The following is a 21,497-nucleotide window of genomic DNA, read 5'->3' on the forward strand; positions in this document are numbered from 1 at the left end:
GGCTTTCCTCGGGTGCTCCACTTTCCTCCTACACTCTTTGACCTATCAGTAGATAACACAATGTTTGTGTGATTGTTGCAATATTTGCTGCTCAGATTGGTACATAATTTTAAATTGTCAAGGCAATATGGGGTGAAAATATTTGATTGGGAAATTGGGTTTACTTCTTGCTTTGTGTCCACGTTAATAATTTCCATGTCCAGAAACATTCCAGCATTGCTATAATTTCTTTCAAACTCTTCAGCGATGTGGATCAACCACGACGGATTAGTCAACCGAACTGAGAAAAAAATGATCTGTGATACATTTGTGAGCATCACTTGGCATCACCAGAGAATATTGTTTGCTAAGATAATTGATAAGCTGTTTACAGTTGCCAATGACTGGCATTTGCAGGCAACTTGTGTATTATTGGCATTGAAAGGTGCAGTTTAGAGCTCATTTGATACTAAAGCTATCTTTATGATGGATTAGAAGCGGTTTGCAACAGATAAAACATGAGTATTTTACGAGGCTCACGTCATTTTCACCCTTCAGATAACTGAAGGCACAATACCCCACAGGTTGATAACAAGGCGCAATCTATGTCGTTTTTCTTGTGTTTGAAGAAAAATAATGTGAAATGTCGTTATGACCATTTCCAACCTTTTCCCTATAATTCTGAAAATTTGACTAGTAATTCCTTTCATGATTTCCATGTCAGATACATGACAAATGACAAAATAAAAGAAGAAAAATTCTACAAATATTCAGCAGCTCAGGCTGCGTTTGTGAGAAGAGAAACAGAGTTAACATTTCAGGTTGAAGACCCTTCTGTTTTTATTTTAGATTTCCAGCATCTGCAGTTTCCCAGGATTAGAAGTTTCTTTAGTGTAAGAAAATAACTGCAGATGCTGGTACAAATCGAAGGTATTTATGCACAAAATGCTGGAGTAACTCAGCGGGTCAGGCAGCATCTCAGGAGAGAAGGAATGATGTTTTGGTTCGAGACCCTTCTTCAGACCCCTAAACTTCAGGTTTAGAAGTTTCTTTGTTGTATACAACAAATGTTGTTGTTCTCTGTACTGATGCCTTGAAGTGTTGCCAAGAAAATTGACCCACACTGTCCTGTGATGGCGGCGCCTAACGGCAGCGGCTGACTAGCAGTCTGTCCGTCTTTTTTTTTCCTTTTTTTGTTGTGTGTCGGTGTTGGGATGGTTTTTATATATTTTTTTTTGGTTGTGTATGTGTGGGAGGGGGTGGTGGTGTGGGTGGGTGTGGGGGGGGGGGGGGGAACTTTTCTCTTCCTCACGGCGCGGGGTGCGGCTCGGCTGCGGGGCCTAACATCCCCCGGTGCGGCTTGGCCGCTGGACTTTACATCCCCCGGTGCGGCTTGGCCGCTGGACTTAACAGTGCCCGGTGCAGCTCGGCTGCGGGGCTTAACACCGCCCGGTGCAACTCGGCTGCTGGACTTAACACCGCCCGGTGCAGCTCGGCTGCGGGACTTAACACCGCCCGGTGCAACTCGGCTGCGGGACTTAACACCGCCCGGTGCAGCTCGGCTGCGGGGCTTTACATCGCTGGTGCGGCTCGGCTGCGGGACTTAACATCGCCCGGTGCGGCTCGGCCGCGGGGCTTTACATCGCCCGGTGCGGCTCGGCTGCGGGACTTTTCACCGCTGGTGCGGCTCGGCTGCGGGACTTGACATCGCTCGGTGCGGCTCGACCACGGGACTTAGCTGCGCAAGGCTTGGTCGCGGGCCTTTCATCGCCCGGTTCGGCCGCGAGACGTTTCAGCCCCCGGTGCGGGGACTGTGCGGGTCGGTCGGGGACGAGCTGTCTGTCCGTGGGCGTGGGGAAGAGAGTGGAAGTTTTGTTGCCTCCATCACAGTGAGGGGGTGTTTGGAGTCACTGTGATGGACGTTTGTGTTGGGGTTATGTGTCTTGTGTTCTTTTGTTTTTTTTCTATGACTGCTATGTAGTTTCGTTCGGTACTTCGGTACCGAACGACAAATAAAGCTCTGTTATACCTGTTATACCTGTAATATAAAGGGAATATACCGGGCAAGTGCAAATGAGAATCATGTTTCCACAGCCCTGCTGCCGAATTGGACCCCTGTTGGATTTCGTACTTTCCCCAATTTGCCCACCCGCTAATCTCACATCAGACTGAAGGCTCTCACTCCCAGCAGTCTGACCAGTAGACCCAGCTTCAGAACTCGATCTCTCTTCCCTCAGATGTCTGGACTAGGTCTTGGGCCTCACTGAGGTTTGATGCGGCTGGCCCATGACCAAAATGGTCATGAGCGCCACGTGCAAAGACCGCATTGCTTCCATTTCACATGCATAATCTTGGTCTTGGAACTTGGCCTTTTTCGTGATAATTGACTGACAATGTCGCGTGACTGTCGAGCGGAATTGTTCAAACTTCCTTTGGATCACATGGCAAATTCCTGCATTGTGGAATATCAGATTTTCCAGTGTTTTTGTGTTGGACATGGAGTGTTCAATGTGGAGCTGCAGACGTTTAGGTGTTACTTTGTGCTTTAAAGAAGACTTTTTGTCGATATGTCAACTACTTGCCAATCTGAACGTGGATATAAAATATTCTTTGAATACGTTTCTTTCTCCTCTTATAGATTTTCCATCTCTTGTGCATCCACAATTTTATTTATAGCATTATTTTTTTTAACGTACACACCTGCTGCTATATATATTATTACTTGCAAGTTTATTTTTCTGATTCCCTTAAAGCACAATGTTTATGACCTATTGTTGCTCTTTAGAGCTTTCACAGTCCATTGGATTCCAAACAGATTGGCATTACTTACTATTACTCAGCTTTAGTGAGTGTCACGAAACTTCAGGCTTATCAACTGAGAACGAAAAAAAATTAGCAGCCTAGTCTGGAAAGAACCTTTTGATATGTGAGCCAATATAATGTTGATAATTGTTGCAAGACGCCAGGTGGTGAGGCATTACTTGCCTGTGTGCCCATGCTGAAGTTGCCTAGTTACTTGTACGAATATGATGAAATGGGATCTGTTTGGCACTCCCACTGTTCAAGATAATAAGAGAAATGCACAGTGCACAAACATTTGGAAATAATTTTAAAAGAATATAGTTAACTGAATGGCTTTCTGGGCCCAATCTGTTTAGAAAAATGTGTTTTGGAACAAAAGTTGCTGAATTCAGAAGGGGAGAGTACCAGACTGTTCTGATCTATTTTCATTGACATGCACAGGCAATTTCCTAATTATGCTTCTACACAACACAATTTAAAGTCTGGTGGTAGTTTTCATGTGTATCTAGCCGAGGCGTTGTTATTTACTTAAATATATGATTTCGGTTGGATTTATGTTCACTGGGTTTTTATGAGCAACTTAAATGTTTTTCAAGAGATAGTTGCTTTAAGACAGAACTGTAAAGTATGGCTGTGGAATTGTCACAACAGAATGTTATTGCGAGGTCTGTGGCCAAATTGATAGTTTTCATTTGGCTGCACTTGGATTGGGAATGCCTGCACTAGCTCCCCTTTGACCTCTCCACTCTCCTGATCTCTAAAACCCTCCTGAACACCTTCATTTGTTTGTGTTGGTGTCTCTTGCTGCCCGAAGGTCTGCTTCTGCTTTGCCAGCCAGCCATCACTTCCACCCATTTTGTGTGGAAGACAGAAAGGTCAAAGCAGTTGAAGTATCCTGGGCGCCCTGCTTCCAAGAACTGTATCGATCCGACCTGCCACTGCCCCTTGCTGCATTGATGTGATAAATTCAGATTAGTTTAATTTAGTTTAGAGATACAGCATGGAAACAGGCCCTTCAGCCCACCGAGTCCGCACTGACCAGCGATCCCCACACATTTACACTAACCTACACACACTAGGGACAATTTACATTTACATATACACCAAGCCAATTTACATACCTGTACATCTTTGGAGTGTGGGAGGAAACCGAAGATCTCAGAGAAAACCCACGCGGTCACGGGGAGAACGTACAAATCCGTACAGACAGCACCCGTAGTCGGGATCGAACCCGGGTCTCTGGCGCTGCATCTCTACCACTGCGCTGTGCTGCCTCAAATAAAAGATCAGAGCTTTTATTTTCTCCTTTTGTATTGGATGTCTCTGCACTACTTATTGTGAGATTGTTATGAGTGATCACATCCCATGTCCCGCTCTTGAGTCGGCTTTGATTATCTAACCTGTCTCACAGGTGACTACCTTCAGCCTTGTAGGCCAAATCCATTGAAACTGAGAATCTCGGTGGATGGGAATAGCACAGACAATCCAGGGGCAATTGTCCAGCTACTGCAAACATGTATCCCAACCCTGATCTACAAAGAGTAACAGGATGGCGACACAAGGTACTGGTGATGTTGGAATCTTATGTAGAAATCAAAGAGGCATGGTGGGAGGATGCCTTCAAGATAACTGTGTGAGGTTGATAGTAAATGTCAGTAAGCCTGACTTGCTGAGTTACTCCAGCACTTTTTTTGTGAAATGGGTATTGGTTTCTGTCTGATTTCGAGTATGCATTATATAAAGCGGAATGATTAAGTAAAAGTTTTGTTAGGGTGCTGTATATTTGTCAGAAGCTACTACATTGTAACATTGAATGAAAAATCACCCATCTGCATCTTAGTAATTTTTAATCTGCAAAAGTGGGGTAATATTTTGAAATTATTTTGTTTATGATAAAAATGAAGGAGAATTGCTTCAGTGGAGTGGGTATTGATTCTTGGAATACTCTGATCCAGAGGGCTGTGGAGGCTGTCTTTGATTATATATGAATCAGAGATCAATTCCTGGATATGAGAGGGATTGCAGGAAACGGGGCATGCTAGTAAAATGGTGTTTATGGTTGAAGATCAACCACAATCTTGTTGAATGAATGGCAGAACAGAACTGAAATGCTCCCAACTTTCCTTGGTTTTCTGATATTTTAACATAACTTTGCTCTTTGTGAGGTGATCATTTTGTTCTTTGCACAGATTTTATTTTCCCTCCTGCCTTCTCCGAGCTGAATCCGGACCCTGAAGCATAAGATGGTTAATTCAGTTACCTGTTAACGCCAGTGTGCTTTACCCCGTGTAACTCAATCGTTGTTTTGAAGTGCAGCTAGATTCTCGTACATCACTACTTTATACATGACATGAACAGGATCAACTGTGTCAGATTGTGATGGTTTCTCTTTTTCTCCCCCTTCAGATGGTCTTCACGTTATTTCTGCACTCTGTACTCTGAGAGTCACCATCATTACTGAAGACATGCTGACAAACAGCATCACTGTACGTTTGGAAAACATGTCCCAGGACAGGTTTCTGTCCCCACTGCTGTCGCTCTTTGTGGAAGGAGTTGCTGCTGTGTTGTCCACCACCAAAGATGACATCTTTATTTTTAATATCCAGAACGACACGGATGTCAGTGCAAACATTCTGAACGTGAGTTTCTCTGCACTGCTGCCAGGAGGGGTTCGAAACCAATATTTTCCTTCAGAGGATCTGCAGGAACAGATTTACCTCAACCGGACACTTCTGACCACCATCTCCACCCAGAGGGTCCTCCCCTTTGATGACAATATCTGCCTGAGGGAGCCCTGCGAGAACTACATGAAGTGTGTCTCCGTGTTGAAGTTCGACAGTTCTGCTCCTTTCATTTCATCCAACACAGTCTTATTCCGACCCATTCATCCCATCAATGGGCTACGGTGCCGATGTCCTCCAGGATTTACTGGGGATTATTGTGAAACAGAAATTGATCTCTGTTATTCCAACCCCTGTGGTAATCATGGTCTGTGCCGCAGTAGGGAGGGAGGCTACAACTGTGAATGCCGCCACGATTATACAGGTAAGCAGCTTGGGTGTTTTAGTTCAAGTTTATTTATTTATTCTGTTTTTGGAGACTGTGGTTTAACACAAAAAGTACTTTGTAGATGAGAGACACAAGAAACCACTGATGCGGACAGTTAGATGAAGCTGGAAATACTCTGCAGGCCAGGCAGAATCTGTGGAGATGAAAACAACGGTTTAGCTTGGAAGGCACAGTGGCGCAATGGTAGTGTTGCTGCCAAACAGCACCAGGGACCCGGGTTCGATCCTGACTATGGGTGCAGGCTGTGCGGAGTTTGTACGTTCTCCCATGACCTGCGTGGGTTTTCCCCAGGATCTCCGGTTTCCTCCCACACTCCAAAGACGTACAGGTTTGCTGGTTAATTAGCTTGGTAAAATTGTAAATTTAGTATGCAGAGGATAGTATTAGTGTGTGGGGATCGCTGGTCGGCGCAGACATGGTGGGCCGAAGGGCCTGTTTCCGCACTATATCTCTAAACTAAACTGGTGATCTTTCATTGATTCAAACAAATTTGAAGGGTTTAAATAAATAATGAAGCTGTGAGAAAGGCACTCTGAGAAGATGATTGTGGTAAGAACACAAGGCAAGGATTGTAACGATAGAACCAAGAGTGATTAATTGACAAATTGGTGATGTAGGGGAAAAAGTCCATGATAATAAGATGTAAAAGAACAATAATGGGTCCAGAGGAACTGAAAATGATAGCAAAATTACAAATGGCATGTGCTGTTTTGGGAATGTTATCATGATCAAGAATTGTTAAATTCCATGTTGAGTCAAGTGTGCTGTAAATATCATGAACTATAATGTGGAGGAACTTTAGTGATGTACAGTACAGTACAGAAAGAATGTATTCAACACTGTTTCATCCCATGTATCCAAATCGAGATGACAAGGTACGGCTTTGTTGCTGTCTTCTATTATTTTCTTGAATAGTCGAGGCTGGCAATATGCTAGAGAATAAAAACTGCAGTATTCTCAAATCCCATCTGTTTAGTGCCACCCTCTTAGACAATAGACAATAGGTGCAGGAGGAGGCCATTCAGCCCTTCGAGCCAGCACCGCCATTCAATGTGATCATGGCTGATCATTCTCAATCAGTACCCCGTTCCTGCCTTCTCCCCATACCCCCTGACTCCGCTATCCTTAAGAGCTCTATCTAGCTCTCTCTTGAATGCATTCAGAGAATTGGCCTCCACTGCCTTCTGAGGGAGAGAATTCCACAGATTCACAACTCTCTGACTGAAAAGTTTTTCCTCATCTCAGTTCTAAATGGCCTACCCCTTATTCTTAAACTGTGGCCCCTTGTTCTGGACTCCCCCAACATTGGGAACATGTTTCCTGCCTCTAACGTGTCCAACCCCTTAATAATCTTACACGTTTCGATAAGATCTCCTCTCATCCTTCTAAATTCCAGTGTATACAAGCCTAGTCGCTCCAGTCTTTCAACATATGATAGTCCCGCCATTCCGGGAATTAACCTAGTAAACCTACGCTGCACGCCCTCAATAGCAAAAATATCCTTCCTCAAATTTGGAGACCAAAACTGCACACAGTACTCCAGGTGCGGTCTCACTAGGGCCCTGTACCAATCAAATGTTCCAATCCAAGTGTGGATAGCACACCTACTCAGAGAAATTAATTTGTATTGTTTAAGTTCTTTTCAGAAGATAAAAAAATGACTTTTCTTAGCATGGAACACAATTAAAGTGTCTTCCAGGTAGAATCTTCCTCCTCCTGCAATTTGACGGAGGTCTTTGTGCGCGGGTGGATGGCGCAGTGGTAACTTCTCGCTTTACATCGCTGTATACTATTTCACATAGTTCTTCTTGTTAGGCGGTCCCATGGACTTCCTCCTGTATGTTTTGAGATTGCTGGTGAGGTCGGTGAGAGCAGAGTGGGAAAGTGGGTAGTTGAGAAACATATGTCCCAGTCCATCTTAATGGTTGACTTTGCTCCCCTGCAGCTCACTTAGAGATGACATGCAATGTAGATGATGTCCACTCTACCGCTAGACGGGCGGAAGCTACACATCTGGATTCAGGGAGCTGCTCCTCAGCCACTGGGGAGGAGGCAGTTGAGGAAGACCTTGGCAACGCTTTCCCCTTTGGCAGTCTGAGGGAACAACTATCTATAGGCTGCACACTAACTTAGTTTTAGTTTAATTTCGTTTAGTTTGGAGATACTGCACGGAAGCCCACCGGGTCCATGCCGACCAGCGATCCCCACACATTAACACTATCCTCCACACACGAGGAACAATTTACAATTTTACCAAGCCAATTAGCCTACAAACCTCTACGTCTTTGGAGTGTGGGAGGAAACCGGCGCACCTGGAGAACACCCACGCGATCACGGGGAGAACGCACAAACTCCGTACAGACAGCACCTGTAGTCAGGATCGAACCCAGGTCTCTGGCACTTTAAGGCAGGAACTCTACCGCTGCACCACCCAATTCACCGATTCATATTTCATCAATGAATAATTCATCAATTATCATTTTATTCTGTGACAAGGTCATTCAAGTGGGCTTTCATCATTGGTAAATACGCCTGTAATAAACAGTTGAATCCTAGGTACATGTGATATAAACTAGCATTGAACCATTGAAATTAAGAAGTGGAATATTTCATCCTGTTTGGGTTACAGCCAGATCATGTCATTATAGACCAAGTAATTCATTTACACTTTTACTTGACATGCTAATTTAGAGATCGTTCAACAGATGTCTCATTGTGATGCATGGATTGGAACCAGGGATCTAAACTCCTGGTACTGAAGTACAATGTCTTTCCCAGTCTCGACCATATCAGCTTGTTCATGTTAATTCAGGGAACTGTGACTCAATTTGTACCCTGTTACCATGCGAGTTTATGAAAACAGGGGGCTGGAAATTTGCCAAAACCTCCGCCAACATCTAACAAAACAATTAGCAAATTTGAAAAGGAAGTCTAAGATGCTTTTAGCAGGGCTAAATGAAATAAATAGAGGATGTGAGAACAGGCAAGTGAATGAAATAGACATGCTGAAAAGTTTAAAAACAAATGGATGCCGAAGAGGAAGGATAGAATTTAGAGGCATGAGGTTCTTTGTTAAGAAATCTAAAAATAAAATGAGGGTGTTAATTAGGCATTGAACAGGAACGTTAGTAAAGAGAGTCTGAAGGAGGGTCTTGACCTGAAACGTCACCTTTAGTTTTAGAGATACAGTGCGGAAACAGGCCCTTCGGCCCACCGAGTGCATGCCGATCAGCGATCCCTGTACACTGGGACTGCCCTACAATTTACATTTTTTCCCGGAGCCAATTAACCTACAAACCTGTATGTCTTTGGAGTGTGAGAGCAAACTGGAGCACCTGGTGAAAACCCACACGGTTACAAGGAGAACGTACAAACTCCGGACATACAGCACCCGTAGTCAGGATTGAACCCGGGTCTCTGGCGCTGGAAGGCGGCAAGTTTACCACTGTGTCACCATGCCACTGAACCGATCCACGTCCTCCAGAGATGCTGCCTGACCTGCTGAGTTACTCCAGCATGTTTTTTTAAATAATAAAGGGAATTGGTTACTGTCTGACCAATAGAGAGAATTGCAAGTTGGATGAATTCGAAGGGAAGTTGGCCAGAATATTTCCAACGTGTGCTTTATGTCAACATATACAAAATAGAGAGGTATTAAGCAACAAATAAATCCTGGAATGGTTGAAATAAGATGAGATGGAATGAATAAAAGACCAAAGTGGAACACAATGGCCTACTTCCCCATTGACACAATTGTCTAATGCAATTTCCTATAACGCAAGGTCTCTGGGGAACATACCTATTGTGTTAAAACAGAACTACCTGTATAACATTGTCTTTTTAAGGCAGAGCTATATATATTCTTGATCAGCAATGGAGAAAAGATTACTACAGGGTATAGACTTAGTTACAGTCAGATAAGCACTTTTCTTATTAAATAGTACAGCAGGCTGGAATGGCTGTGTCCTAACACTACTCCTAACTTGCATGTCCATGTGCAACATTAAATACTGCCCCATAGATTGAAGTAAGGAATATTGTGTGAAAACATGTTAGGAGTTTTTTTTTCAACTGACAGATATGGTGGATGAATTAATGCCATGGATGCATATGCATCGATTTTCAACTTTTAACAACTGAACATGGGCAAGTTCAATTGGGAAAATGCAGTGGCATTTAGTGTTTCAGAAGGCTTTGAACAACTGACCACTTTTGTGACTAATTGAGAAGGGTAAAGAATATTCACAGTTAGCAACAGACTGGTTTGGAGAGAGGGGAATGAGTCATATCTAAGAGAGCTACACAAGAGTAGTTGGTCATTAAAACTCAGTCTGTTTAGTTCTGGGCCTACCTTTGTTTATGACATCCATCAGTGCTTTGAATCAAGGGAAAGAGTAAGTGGTGTCCTAAATTTCCAGCTGATATTAAAGCACAAGGCATGGTAAGTAATTTAGAAATCAAAAGGAAGCTACAAATTGATAAGGCTTTGTTTTAAATGTGATGATGTGTTGCATTGACGAAGAATAGAGAGACGGCAGAGACATGATAGTCTCAATGGACGTCTTCATGGAAGAAAGAAATATAAGATTTTGAAGATTTCTGCTGATAACGAAAATTGGTAGAAGGGTATGTTAAGGTGAGGACATTGTAATTCTGCAACGGGTTATAGATTGAGTGATTGGGCAAACACCTTGAAAAGAATTCCCTCGGAAAGCTGGGATATATTGCAAGCGTGCAAAAAACTAAAGTTGAAATAAAGCAAACATTTATTTTAGATTTAGTCGGAAAACAAATGCAGCTTTGAGATCCGCACTGTGGGATGACGCAGGGGCCATGGAACATCCTTTATTATTGCAGAGGGGAGTTTGAAATAATAATTGGGGGTGTCCGATATTGGGTTGGAAGGGTAAAAAGATAAAGCATTAAAAGAAACAAAAATTCTTCTGACAGGTCAAGAATATATATTTAGATATTAATATTATGTACAGGAGCCTTGGGAGAGGGAGCTGGGAAAATGTTCATTAAACTATGGTCAAAGCTGAAAAATGCACTAACAGGGTCAGTGAATGAAGCAGAGATGTGCCAAAGTTTGTAAGTTGGAAAATAGCCTGAAAGCAAGAGAGGAACTTGGCAAGCACATAGGATCGATCTCGTATGGAGTAGAGGCCGCGGGCTTTGGTCCATGTTGTTCTGTTCATGTACCTGCTACTGGGAAGAAACAGCATGAAGTTTGAAAACCATGTTAGTGTTCTGTTTTGGTTTAAAGGAAATATAAAGTATTGATTGATGCTAAATCATATAAAATGGTTTTGGAAAATACATTGAAATAGAAGGCAGAAGTGGAATGCTAATGGGAGAACCTGACAAGAAAATGGTGAGCAGGCTGAGCTGGTATTGGAAATTAGAGTTTGCAACAAAACTCGCGCAGTAGCCAAAAGGAGGATGCAATGTTTTTGACATTGAGCAAGACGAAAGGTAGCGAGGCGGTTTAGGACTGGGGGAGAAGTGATAAACATGAGTGAGGTTATGATTCGATTTACAAACATTTGGCAAAGAATCACCTAGCCTGCATTTGATTTTCCCAATGAGGAGGAAGTGCTGCAGAGAAATTTGCTGAAATAAAGATGTTATTATTAAAGATTCAGGAGTTTGAAGCAATAGTTCAAGTGAATGCACTTTTACAAGAATACCTGTAGAATGTAGGAATTTATGGCAGGAGGTGTCTAGAATATAAAAGTTGAGAAAAATTCTAAAATACCAATGTTAAAACTCCGGGGAAGTACTGTTACCATTCTGGGTTAAAGATAATAGACAATAGACAATAGGTGCAGGAGGAGGCCATTCGGCCCTTCGAGCCAGCAATGCCATTCAATGTGATCATGGCTGATCATTCTCAATCAGTACCCCGTTCCTGCCTTCTCCCCATACCCCCTGACTCCGCTATCCTTAAGAGCTCTATCTAGCTCTGTCTTGAATGCATTCAGAGAATTGGCCTCCACTGTCTTCTGAGGCAGAGAATACCACATATTCACAACTCTCTGACTGAAAAAGTTTTTCCTCTTCTCAGTTCTAAATGGCCTACCCTTTATTCTTCCATACTATGTTGTTGGTGAGAGTTTGAACAGTTGAAATTCAGTTTTCATTTATTTAGAGATACAGCATAGAAATAGGCCCGACAGCCCACCGACCATCCATCACCCATTCACACTAGTTCTATGTTACCCCACTTTCACATCCACTCGCTACACACGAGGGGCAATTTACAGCAGCCAATTAAATATGGGAGGAAATCGGAGCATCCATGTGATCACAGGGAGAAGGTGCAAAGTCCACACTCCAAAGATAAATGGCGCAGTGTGGCGTTGTGTGGCAGCACTTGTGGTCAGGGTCAAACCCGGGTCTCCAAGGCTGTGAGACAGCAGCTCTAAACACCTCTGCCAGCTGTGCCACTGTGCCGCCATTTATCTTTCACTGGAGATAACAATTGTAATCAGCTTTTAGTGACCTTTTTGATATTTTTAAACGGGGAAAGCAACAAAATGAAGGTACAACAAGACTCCCAACATTGCAAAAAAAATTATGTTGCATTGTTTAAATTTACTGTTGGCAGGGGGAAAAAAATCAGATCTTTATCAGTCATCTGTTTGATAATTTATTTCCCCATTATGCTGGGGTAGAATATCAAAACACCCTCTGTAAAAGTATCTCCAATCTTTCCATCCTCACAAGCACCATATACAGTGTACTCTCTGCTTCCTGTGTTCAGTAATTACTTAGTTCTTCTTTCATGCTGTTGTTTTCATAAACCAATTATGTGTAATATCTCCAGGCGATGATAGTCGACCTGTCTTCATGTGAGTGTTTCTTTTTGCCAACCAAATGGTTCTGAGCGCTTGACAATTGGATTGTACAGTAATTTGATATTTACCTCTGGAACTGCTGTGACTTCCAGATCTGATCAAGTTCCAGTTCAAGTTCACAGTGAATCTGGGATGACAGTATCAAAGTAAGGCTTGTACACGTTGTACTGAACCAGACAACTGGTTGAATCTGTAAGCTGTTAATGCTTCCCATGGGAAAGAAAATAGGTCTTAATTACTCCCCATATCTGTGTTTCTGAAATGTCTTTTTTTTTTTCTTAATCTTGGCTTCCCTTCCATTATTGTTGGCATTTTCTCCACTATCTTGGTTCCATTTCCTGCGATTTTCTCTCTCTCGCCCCTCTCCTCCCAGCCAGAGCAAGGATAGAGTTCACCTTGTGCTGACCTTTCACCCCTCTGGCCTACACCAGCGCTCACTCCTCTTCTGTGACCATAGTAGTTGCAATAGTTTTCCTTTTACCTCTTCCTTACCTAACATACAAGGGCTGAAACACTCTTTCCAGGGAAAGCTGTAATTTACTGACATTACTTCTAATTTAGTGTGTTTTATTTGGCGTTCAGGATGTGGTCGTCCTGACCAATTTGCCGAGCACCTCCATTCAATCCACAAGTGTGAACCTGCGTGTCCATTTACCTGTCATATTAATCCTCCATCAAATTCCCCTTCAAACCTTTCTGCCTTTTGGCTTTTTTGCTGTTACATTAAAGCCCAATGTCGGCTTAAGAAACAGCATCTGATCTTCTGAACCAGGTCCAAAGGAGGTCGTTGAGGCTGGAACTATCCCAACGTTTAAGAAACAGTTAGACAGGTACATGGATAGGGCAGGTTTGGAGGGATATGGCCAGACACATTGCATTTCGGATAACCATCCTTTCCAATTAGTGTCTCCATTTCTAATGAGGGGCCATTACCTATAAAGTTAATTTTGTTTCTCTCTTCGTAACTGCTGTGTGCCAATGGGGATTTGAGAACTTAACATAAGAACATAAGAAACAGGAGCAAGGTCAGCCCAGTTCCCTTTGCACCTACTCTACCACTCAGCACCACTGTACAACGTCTTGACTACCTACTTGTTCAAATATCCATCAATGATTCTGTCTTCATAGCTCTCTGGGTGAGAGAATTCCAAGATTTGTGATTCCGAGAGAAGACATTTCTCCTCGTACCTCGGAAATGGGTGTCCTCTTATTCTGAATCTGCATCCCCTTGTTCCAGATCCCTTAGCCAGGGGATCTTGAGCTTGCAGCCCAGCGGTATGAACATTGACTTCTCCAACTTTAGATAGTTCCTCTATCCCTCTCTTCCCCTCCCCCTTCCCAGATCTCCCACTGTCTTCCTGTCTCCACCTATATCCTTCCTTTGTCCCGCCCCCCTGACATCAGTCTGAAGAAGGGTCTCGACCCGAAACATCACCCATTCATTCTCTCCTGAGATGCTGCCTGACTGGCTGAGTTACTCCAGCATTTTGTGAATAAATACCTTCGATTTGTACCAGCATCTGCAGTTATTTTCTTACACTACCTTAGCCAGGGGAAACTCCTTTTGGCATCTATCCTATTAATCCCCTTCAAAACCACAAAACTTTCATTTCTAAGATTGCATCTCATTCTTCCACACTGCAGTAAGTGTTGGCCCAACTTTCTAAACCTCTCTTCATAGATCAGCCCTTCCACACCAGGAATCAATATGGAGAGCCTTCTATGCACTGCTCCTATAGCAGCAGTATAGAACTCAAGCATAGAACCAAACCCTGTGTGCACTCTCACCATTGCACAGTGGAGTTGCATCAAAATCTTCCTACATACTTCTTGTAATAATAACTAGCATTCCATTAGTTCTGATTATGCACTGTAATTAACTTATTGTATTTTATCCACTAGAACCCCCATGGTCATTTTGTGCTGTTACCTTTGGCTCAGGGTGCATTCCCAGCAAAGAGAGCACTCATGGAATTAGCACTAAAATGAGTGATTATACCATTCCGTATAGAGTGTGGCATTACTAATAGCATTATTGTGCTGGGAACCTGCCTTGGACCCTTGCCCTCCGCCTGTTGTGCTGGGAACCTGACTAGTATTCCTGTACTGACTAGTATTCCTGGCCTCAAGGCAATGATGCAAATTTAGTTTCGTTCAGTTTAGAGACACAGCGGGGAGATGGGTCCTTCGGCCCACCGAGTCCGTGCCGACCAGTGATCCCTGCACTCTAACACTATCCTGCACACACTAGGGACAATTTACAATTGTACCAGGCCAATTAACATACAAACCAGTACGTCTTTGGAGTGTCGGAGGAAACCGTAGATCCCGGGGAAAACGCACACAGACCATGTGGAAAACGTACAAACTCCGTACAAACAGCACCCATAGTCAGGATTGAACCAGGGTCTCTGGCGCTGTAAGGCAGCAGCTCTACTGCTGCACCACTGGCTGGCTCCTGCTGGCTGGAGGTAGTCTTGAAGGTACTCACTTGGAAGAGTCATCGTAACGAATTCCTTAAGCATTGGTTTGCTTACAGCAATACTTCTGTTCCTGTTGTTGTCTAGTGGTCAGAAGATAGCAAAACAGATTATGTTGCAGTCAGCACAACAGCCATCAGTACCTCTCCAGAGCCACCCATACCTGTCATGCAGGAGGTGATGCAGATGCTCAAACAGTCTCTCCCTGGGATGATGACTTAATCATCACGACAAGGGCTTGTGTCCCCCTCTCCCAGATGGCACACTGTTAGCTGTGGCAGGATGTGCTCTGAACATTTAGTCAGGACAATTCTGTTGGGGTTGTCTTGCTCTACTCTCTATTGGCCAGTCATACCTTCCCTTATGTCTTCTTTTTGAAGAGTGGCAGCTGAATGTGTGTGACTGTGCGATAGTTGCCCTCAGGACTTGACCAGGCAAGTTCTTGGCCCAGTAACAAGTGCATCCAGGATGATAGAGACCCAGTTTTGCTGCATGCACATCAACATGCACTGGCCTGGGTGGCACAGTGGTGCAGTGATAGTTCTGCTGCCTCACAGTGCCAGAGACCCAGGTTCAATCCTGACATCGGGTGCTGTCTGTGTGGAGTTCGCACATTCTTCCAGTGACTGTGTGGTTTTCCTCCAGTTTTCTCCCACATCCCAAAGACGTGAGGGTTGATAGGATAATTGGTCCTCTGCAAATTGCCCCATGTGTGTAAGGAATGGATGAGAAAGTGGGAGAACATAGAACTAGTGTGAACGGGTGATCGATGGTTGGTGTGGTCTCGGTGAGCCAAAGGGCCTGTTTCCATGCTGTATCTCAAAACTTTAAAAAACAGACATACTCTGGGGTGGGCTCAAGCACAGATGTCTTTGCCCACTGCCTCTTCCACTTTTCTCCCTCCAATCAACTTTGTATTGATACCTCTCATCCTCACCCCTTCTCCCAATATTATCTACCCTCCCCCAGACTTCCTGTCCCTTCAGTATTTCTGCCCCTCCATCCCTTCCTGCATCAAATGACAAATGGCATCAGTAATAACACAATATCAACAGGCGTTACATAGCTCATTGTCATGCTAACTTTTTTTCAGTGTAATTGTCTGTAAGTGAAAACATTTCTCTCGTTGGGACTGATGGAACGACCTTCATTGTCCTTGTTGTTTATTCAGTTAATTCATCCATGGAGATTTTTCCGACTGCTCTGGTTCCGGTCAGTGCTGGGGCCAATCACGAGAGGAAAATACCAACTGACATATTTTCCTTCTGTTTGCTATTTTTAGCAAAGGTAAAGGTTATGGTTGTGAATATAAAATTGTGTCTCCATTTGTATATTCACCTCTAATGTTTCTTAAAGGACATTATTAATAGATACCTGTCCTTGTCACGAACTGGTGGCATATTAACTGATAACATTGAACATGTGACAATGAAAGACCTTTGAAACCTTTGAAAGCTTTTTCTGCAGTTCCTTCCTACACATTTTGTTTAGTGAGTGTCTAACCTGAAGACGGCTTGGGGCAGGTTGTCAGGATGTCATTTTGGCTTGGTGGGTTTGAAATGGTATATTTGTATATTAGCATTTGCTTCTTCAGCCCCATGTGTTTGGATAATTATTCAACTGAGTAATCATGATTGAGACGATATCCAGATCTTGAAATTCATCTGGACACTGTTGCCAGTCACCCATTATATCCCAATGCGATCTTTGCACTGGGAACAATGGGATGATGTTATTTTCCATGAAATGCTCCTTTGAAGCTTTGCAGTGGAACGTGGACCACATTGTCTTAGGCATGCAGGTCATTGAGACTCCTGGGGTAAGATGGTCCTTGTCTGCAGTATTAAACCAGGGGATCTACAAGTAAGAGGGAATTTAACCAAATCCTCCGACTACCGCAGTGCTGCACTGAAACTCCCCCACCCGTTTTCCACAGTATTCCCGATCTCCTGCCTGCCCTGCAATCCTTTCCCTTGTTGCTCATGCTGCACACATCTTGCACTACATGTGGTTGCTAATTTAAGAGGCTTTGTTTGTTTTTCTGTGTGTAAGTATGTGTACGTTTGTTTGCGTTTTCATATATATATATGTGTGTGTGTGTGTGTGTGTGTGTGTATTTGTATGTGTGTATATATATACACACAGAACTTTTTTTTCTCTAGTTTATTATATTGTTTACAGTGTACAATGTTTACATATTCTGTTGTGCTGCTGCAAGTAAGAATTTCATTGTTCCATCGGGGACATATGACAATAAAACACTCATGACTCTTTTAGAAAGGCACCAGGAGTGCAGAGATTGCCTGCATGTGGATCACATGCGAGTAGCTGATATCAATTTAACTTGGCATCATGTTCAGCACAAACCTGTGCTGTACTGTTCTGTGTTCTAATTTTTCATCCGCAGTCTCTCTCCCTCTCAAACATGAGGGTGTTCACCTTTCACCACCCCTTTCCCCTGATGCTCCTGGCCTTCCTAATTCCATCCTAATTCCAGCCACCCTCATGCTGAGCTCCAATGCTATCCCCCTTCCCCAGTTATGTCCTGCTGAGATAACGCTGACTTCATCACTTGCCATGATTTGTTCATTTATAGTTGTGTGTAACAATGCACCCAAATTCTTTAATCTTCCAACTTTTATCTGTTTTTCACAATTATTAAAATATTTTTATTAGCATTGACTTTGCTAAAATGTTGTAACATTTTACTATCTGCCACTTCCTTGCCCACTTACTTCATCTGCCCATATTCCATTTCAGATTTTTTAAAAGCATAAGTTTTCAGTTGTCCATTTAGTTTTGTGCCATCAGTAAACTAGGATTCACAAATCTCTTGTTAAATGACACTGTAACCTCTTATAACCCCGTACTGTGTGTTCCACTGTTCTACTTGCAGTGCATGAATTAATTTGCCTTTTCAATTAACATACCACTGAAATATAACATGACCCTGATGGAAGAAACAATGATAAATATTCTTTTGCTGGTAGCCCCATTGAAATACATTCAGTTGGATATTCATAATTATCGCAGTAGTACAAAAAATACCCTGTGGTTGGGAAATGAATGTTTTGTACACACAGTGTCTTTAATATGTCTGAGAAATTATGAAATATGGCTTTCAAAAGAGTGTCGTTTGTGCTCTCTTAAATACAGTGGGCTCATCAACTGAATTGGTAAATGTGATGGAACTTTTTCATGTGTTTTTGTGATTTTGGCTGTATGAACTTTGTCAGTGTTACCCAGATACTATTAGATCACCGTGTTTGTATTGTTACCCATGCAGCATGCACGTCAATGGAGTGCATGTACAGTAATAACAATTGATTGCTTAGAAACAAGCAGCTTTAAGAGGGCACATCAACCAAATTAAACATTACTTGTTGGGCATTGAAAATTCAAGGGATAAACACTTTAACTCTTTTACAGTGCCAAATAGCCACCTGTTTTTCAATTCCAAGCAAACGCTTGTTTGGAATCAACTTTTAGCACGATACATATAGTGCATTATGATTTTCTTTCTAAACAGAACCAGAAATGTGCTTGAAGGCTCCCAGGGGAAAGCTGAACAGAATCGTTTAAACAGCATAATTGATGTTTAGCCAATAGAAATAATTTTATTTAAGAACAATATGAAGCATTTTATATTTTTCCATGCAGAGTGGCACACAGTGAAACATTCATAAAGTCCTGCAGAATATTCAAAATTGAATACATTTATCTGAATGTCAAGAGTTTTCTAATTAAAAATTAAGAATTTGCAAAATTCACTGGTTTTGCTGCGTATCTGCTAATATTTGGTTTCCAGTTTATATTTTGCACATTTTTTTAAAGATGCACAGGCAATGAAATGGAAGCCTACTGAAAGAATGACAATGGGCTAAAATTAATTTATGGGATTTAGAAAAAAAAACTTTTCTTGCTCTTTGGATAAAGGGTCAATCTCCCCTTTTCGAGACTGCCTCTTGTCCTATCCATGTATGCCAAATGATCACAAAACATTGAAGGCTAGTGATGAAATGTCATGGCACTTGAAAATGAAAAGCCTAATTGATGGTGTTTGCAACGACACTAATTGGCATGTGAGACTTGGTAAATGGCCTAATTAAATTCATGTACCCACAGCTAAACCAGGATTTTTTTCCTTGAAATAATTTGCCAAGTTTTGAACATTTTTTTTTCAATAGCTTATAAAAGTGAAGTTCAGGCACAATGAACGATAGTGGGAATGACATCATGGGCTTTATAAGTTGATAAAGTAGTTTGTGGCATTTCTCACTTACTGGCAAAGGTCCAACAAACTGAATAATTTCCATTCCAAATTTTGTTTGGTGTTCCTATTACAAAGAAAGAGTTGTTTTCATTGTTAAAATCTATCAAATAGAAGGTTATGTTCCTAGCTATGCAAAACCTGACCAGCGGCAGTGGTGTGAAAGATGCTTTACAAATCCACATATTTTTATTGATCTGGTCCTCAGGTGGTGATTGTTGCCTCTGCTTCCACCAGTCATTCAGGCAGTGTTTCTAGTTGCCAATTTCCCTGGAATGTTTGCCAGAGGTAGCTTCAGAATGCTAGTGACTTAGACAGGCTTTAAATAATAATTCAGCTGCTATTCCTTATCCCAACATTTAATATTAATGAGCTTAAAGAAGAATCCTGAACCGAAAAGCTCACCTAAACATGTTCTCCCGAAATGATGCCTGACTCGCTGAGTTACTCCAGCGCTTTGTGTCTTTTTTGCCTTCCACTTCTTGATTCTCTTACCATGGGGAAAAAGACTGTGCATTCACATTATCTATTTCCCTCATGATTTTTATAGAGCTCTATAAGAACACCCCTGAGCTTTCTGAGCTCTAGCGACTAACATCCTAGCCTGCCCAAACTCTCCCTATGGTTCAGGCACTCAGGTCCAGGTAACATCCTCGTAAATCTTCTCTGCACTAAAACTGTTACAATTTGTTTCGTTGGGTTGCTGTTGTTTAAATTAACTAAATTATTGCATCGTATGGGAGGCGCATTCCTAATCTCATTGTACCCCTGTACAATGACAATAAAGATATATTGTGTTGTATTGTATTGTATTTCCAGCTTAATGGCACCTTTCCTAACCAAAACAGAACACAATATTCCAAAAGCGTCCTCTCCAATGTCTTGTACAACTAAAATAATATCCCAATTTCTATAACCAATTCCCTGACTGATGAAGGCCAACACATCAAAAGCCTTCTTCACCGCCTAAACTACCTGCAATGTTACGAACAGAGAACTATGTACTTGTACTCTTAGATACCATTGCTCTACACCATTCCCCAGGCCCCTACTGTTCACTGTGAAGTTCTAAGTATCAATGTGCCTGCTTATAATAATTTCTAGAAACTAGCAGAATCAAGTGTGGAGGAAGTTTGAAACCGTAGCTTTGTGCTTGTTGATGTCAAATATTCAAGTTGATTTATTGCCATTGTAACACTTTGAGCCAATTGTAACATAACAGTAGCTACAGAGAGGGTTAGTTCTTAGTGTGACAGCACAATTGCAAACATGGTGGACTGGATTCATTTTCCATTAAATAGCAGTGGCCGAGGCACTGTTGACTTGGATCTGTAGAGATGAGCCTCATATCTGCCTTTTCAATAGAATGTTGTTTTTTCATGAACTGCATTTGGGTGAGAAATGCTAGACAAAGTAAACAAAAATGTGCAATTTTTCAATTATCTTTAAGAACCAATTTAAGAAACGTTTTAGAAAAAATTAGACAGGGACATAGATAGGACAGGTTTGGAGGAATATGAGCCAAAAGCAGGCAGGTGGGATTAGTGTAGATGGGACATGTTAGTCACTGTGGGCAAGTTGGGCTGAAGGGCCTTTTTTCACGCTCTATGACTCCATGACTATGACTCTTGTGAGTGCTGGCTGGGCATGATATTAAATGATCGATTGTTTATTTTGTCCTGTGTTTCAGGAGAACACTGTGAAGTGTGTACCAGGTCAGGCCGATGTGCACCTGGTGTCTGCAAGAATGGAGGAACCTGTATCAATCTGCTTGTTGGTGGCTTCAGGTGTGAATGCACATCCGGTGAATATGAGAGGCCCTACTGCGAAATGACAACGCGGAGCTTTCCTCCACAGTCCTTTGTGACTTTCAAGGGTCTCCGGCAAAGGTTTCATTTCACCGTCTCCCTCATGTAAGTATAAGTGACTAGTAGAAGCTCATGTGATTAACACTCCCAGGGAAAGTGGCATGAGTTGGGGATTGAGAGTCTTAATCTTAAATTGGTGTAGCTGTCAGAGATGCAAAACCCTGTCATT

The 21,497-nt window shown here is 42.4% G+C and overlaps 1 protein-coding gene across 2 annotated transcripts in view; it reads left to right on the forward strand.

Annotated features, from left to right (window-relative positions):
• celsr1a (cadherin EGF LAG seven-pass G-type receptor 1a) overlaps positions 1-21,497 on the forward strand; it is a 286,490-nt gene that overhangs the window by 139,209 nt on the left and 125,784 nt on the right. For both annotated transcript variants that reach the window (XM_078419812.1, XM_078419813.1), the window contains exons 3-4: positions 5,188-5,826; positions 21,151-21,373. In XM_078419812.1, coding sequence (XP_078275938.1) covers positions 5,188-5,826; positions 21,151-21,373 — 862 coding nt within the window. The remainder of the gene's footprint in view (positions 1-5,187; positions 5,827-21,150; positions 21,374-21,497) is intronic.

Source organism: Rhinoraja longicauda, chromosome 23, assembly GCF_053455715.1.
Source record: "Rhinoraja longicauda isolate Sanriku21f chromosome 23, sRhiLon1.1, whole genome shotgun sequence".
Taxonomy (NCBI): Eukaryota; Metazoa; Chordata; class Chondrichthyes; order Rajiformes; family Arhynchobatidae; genus Rhinoraja; species Rhinoraja longicauda.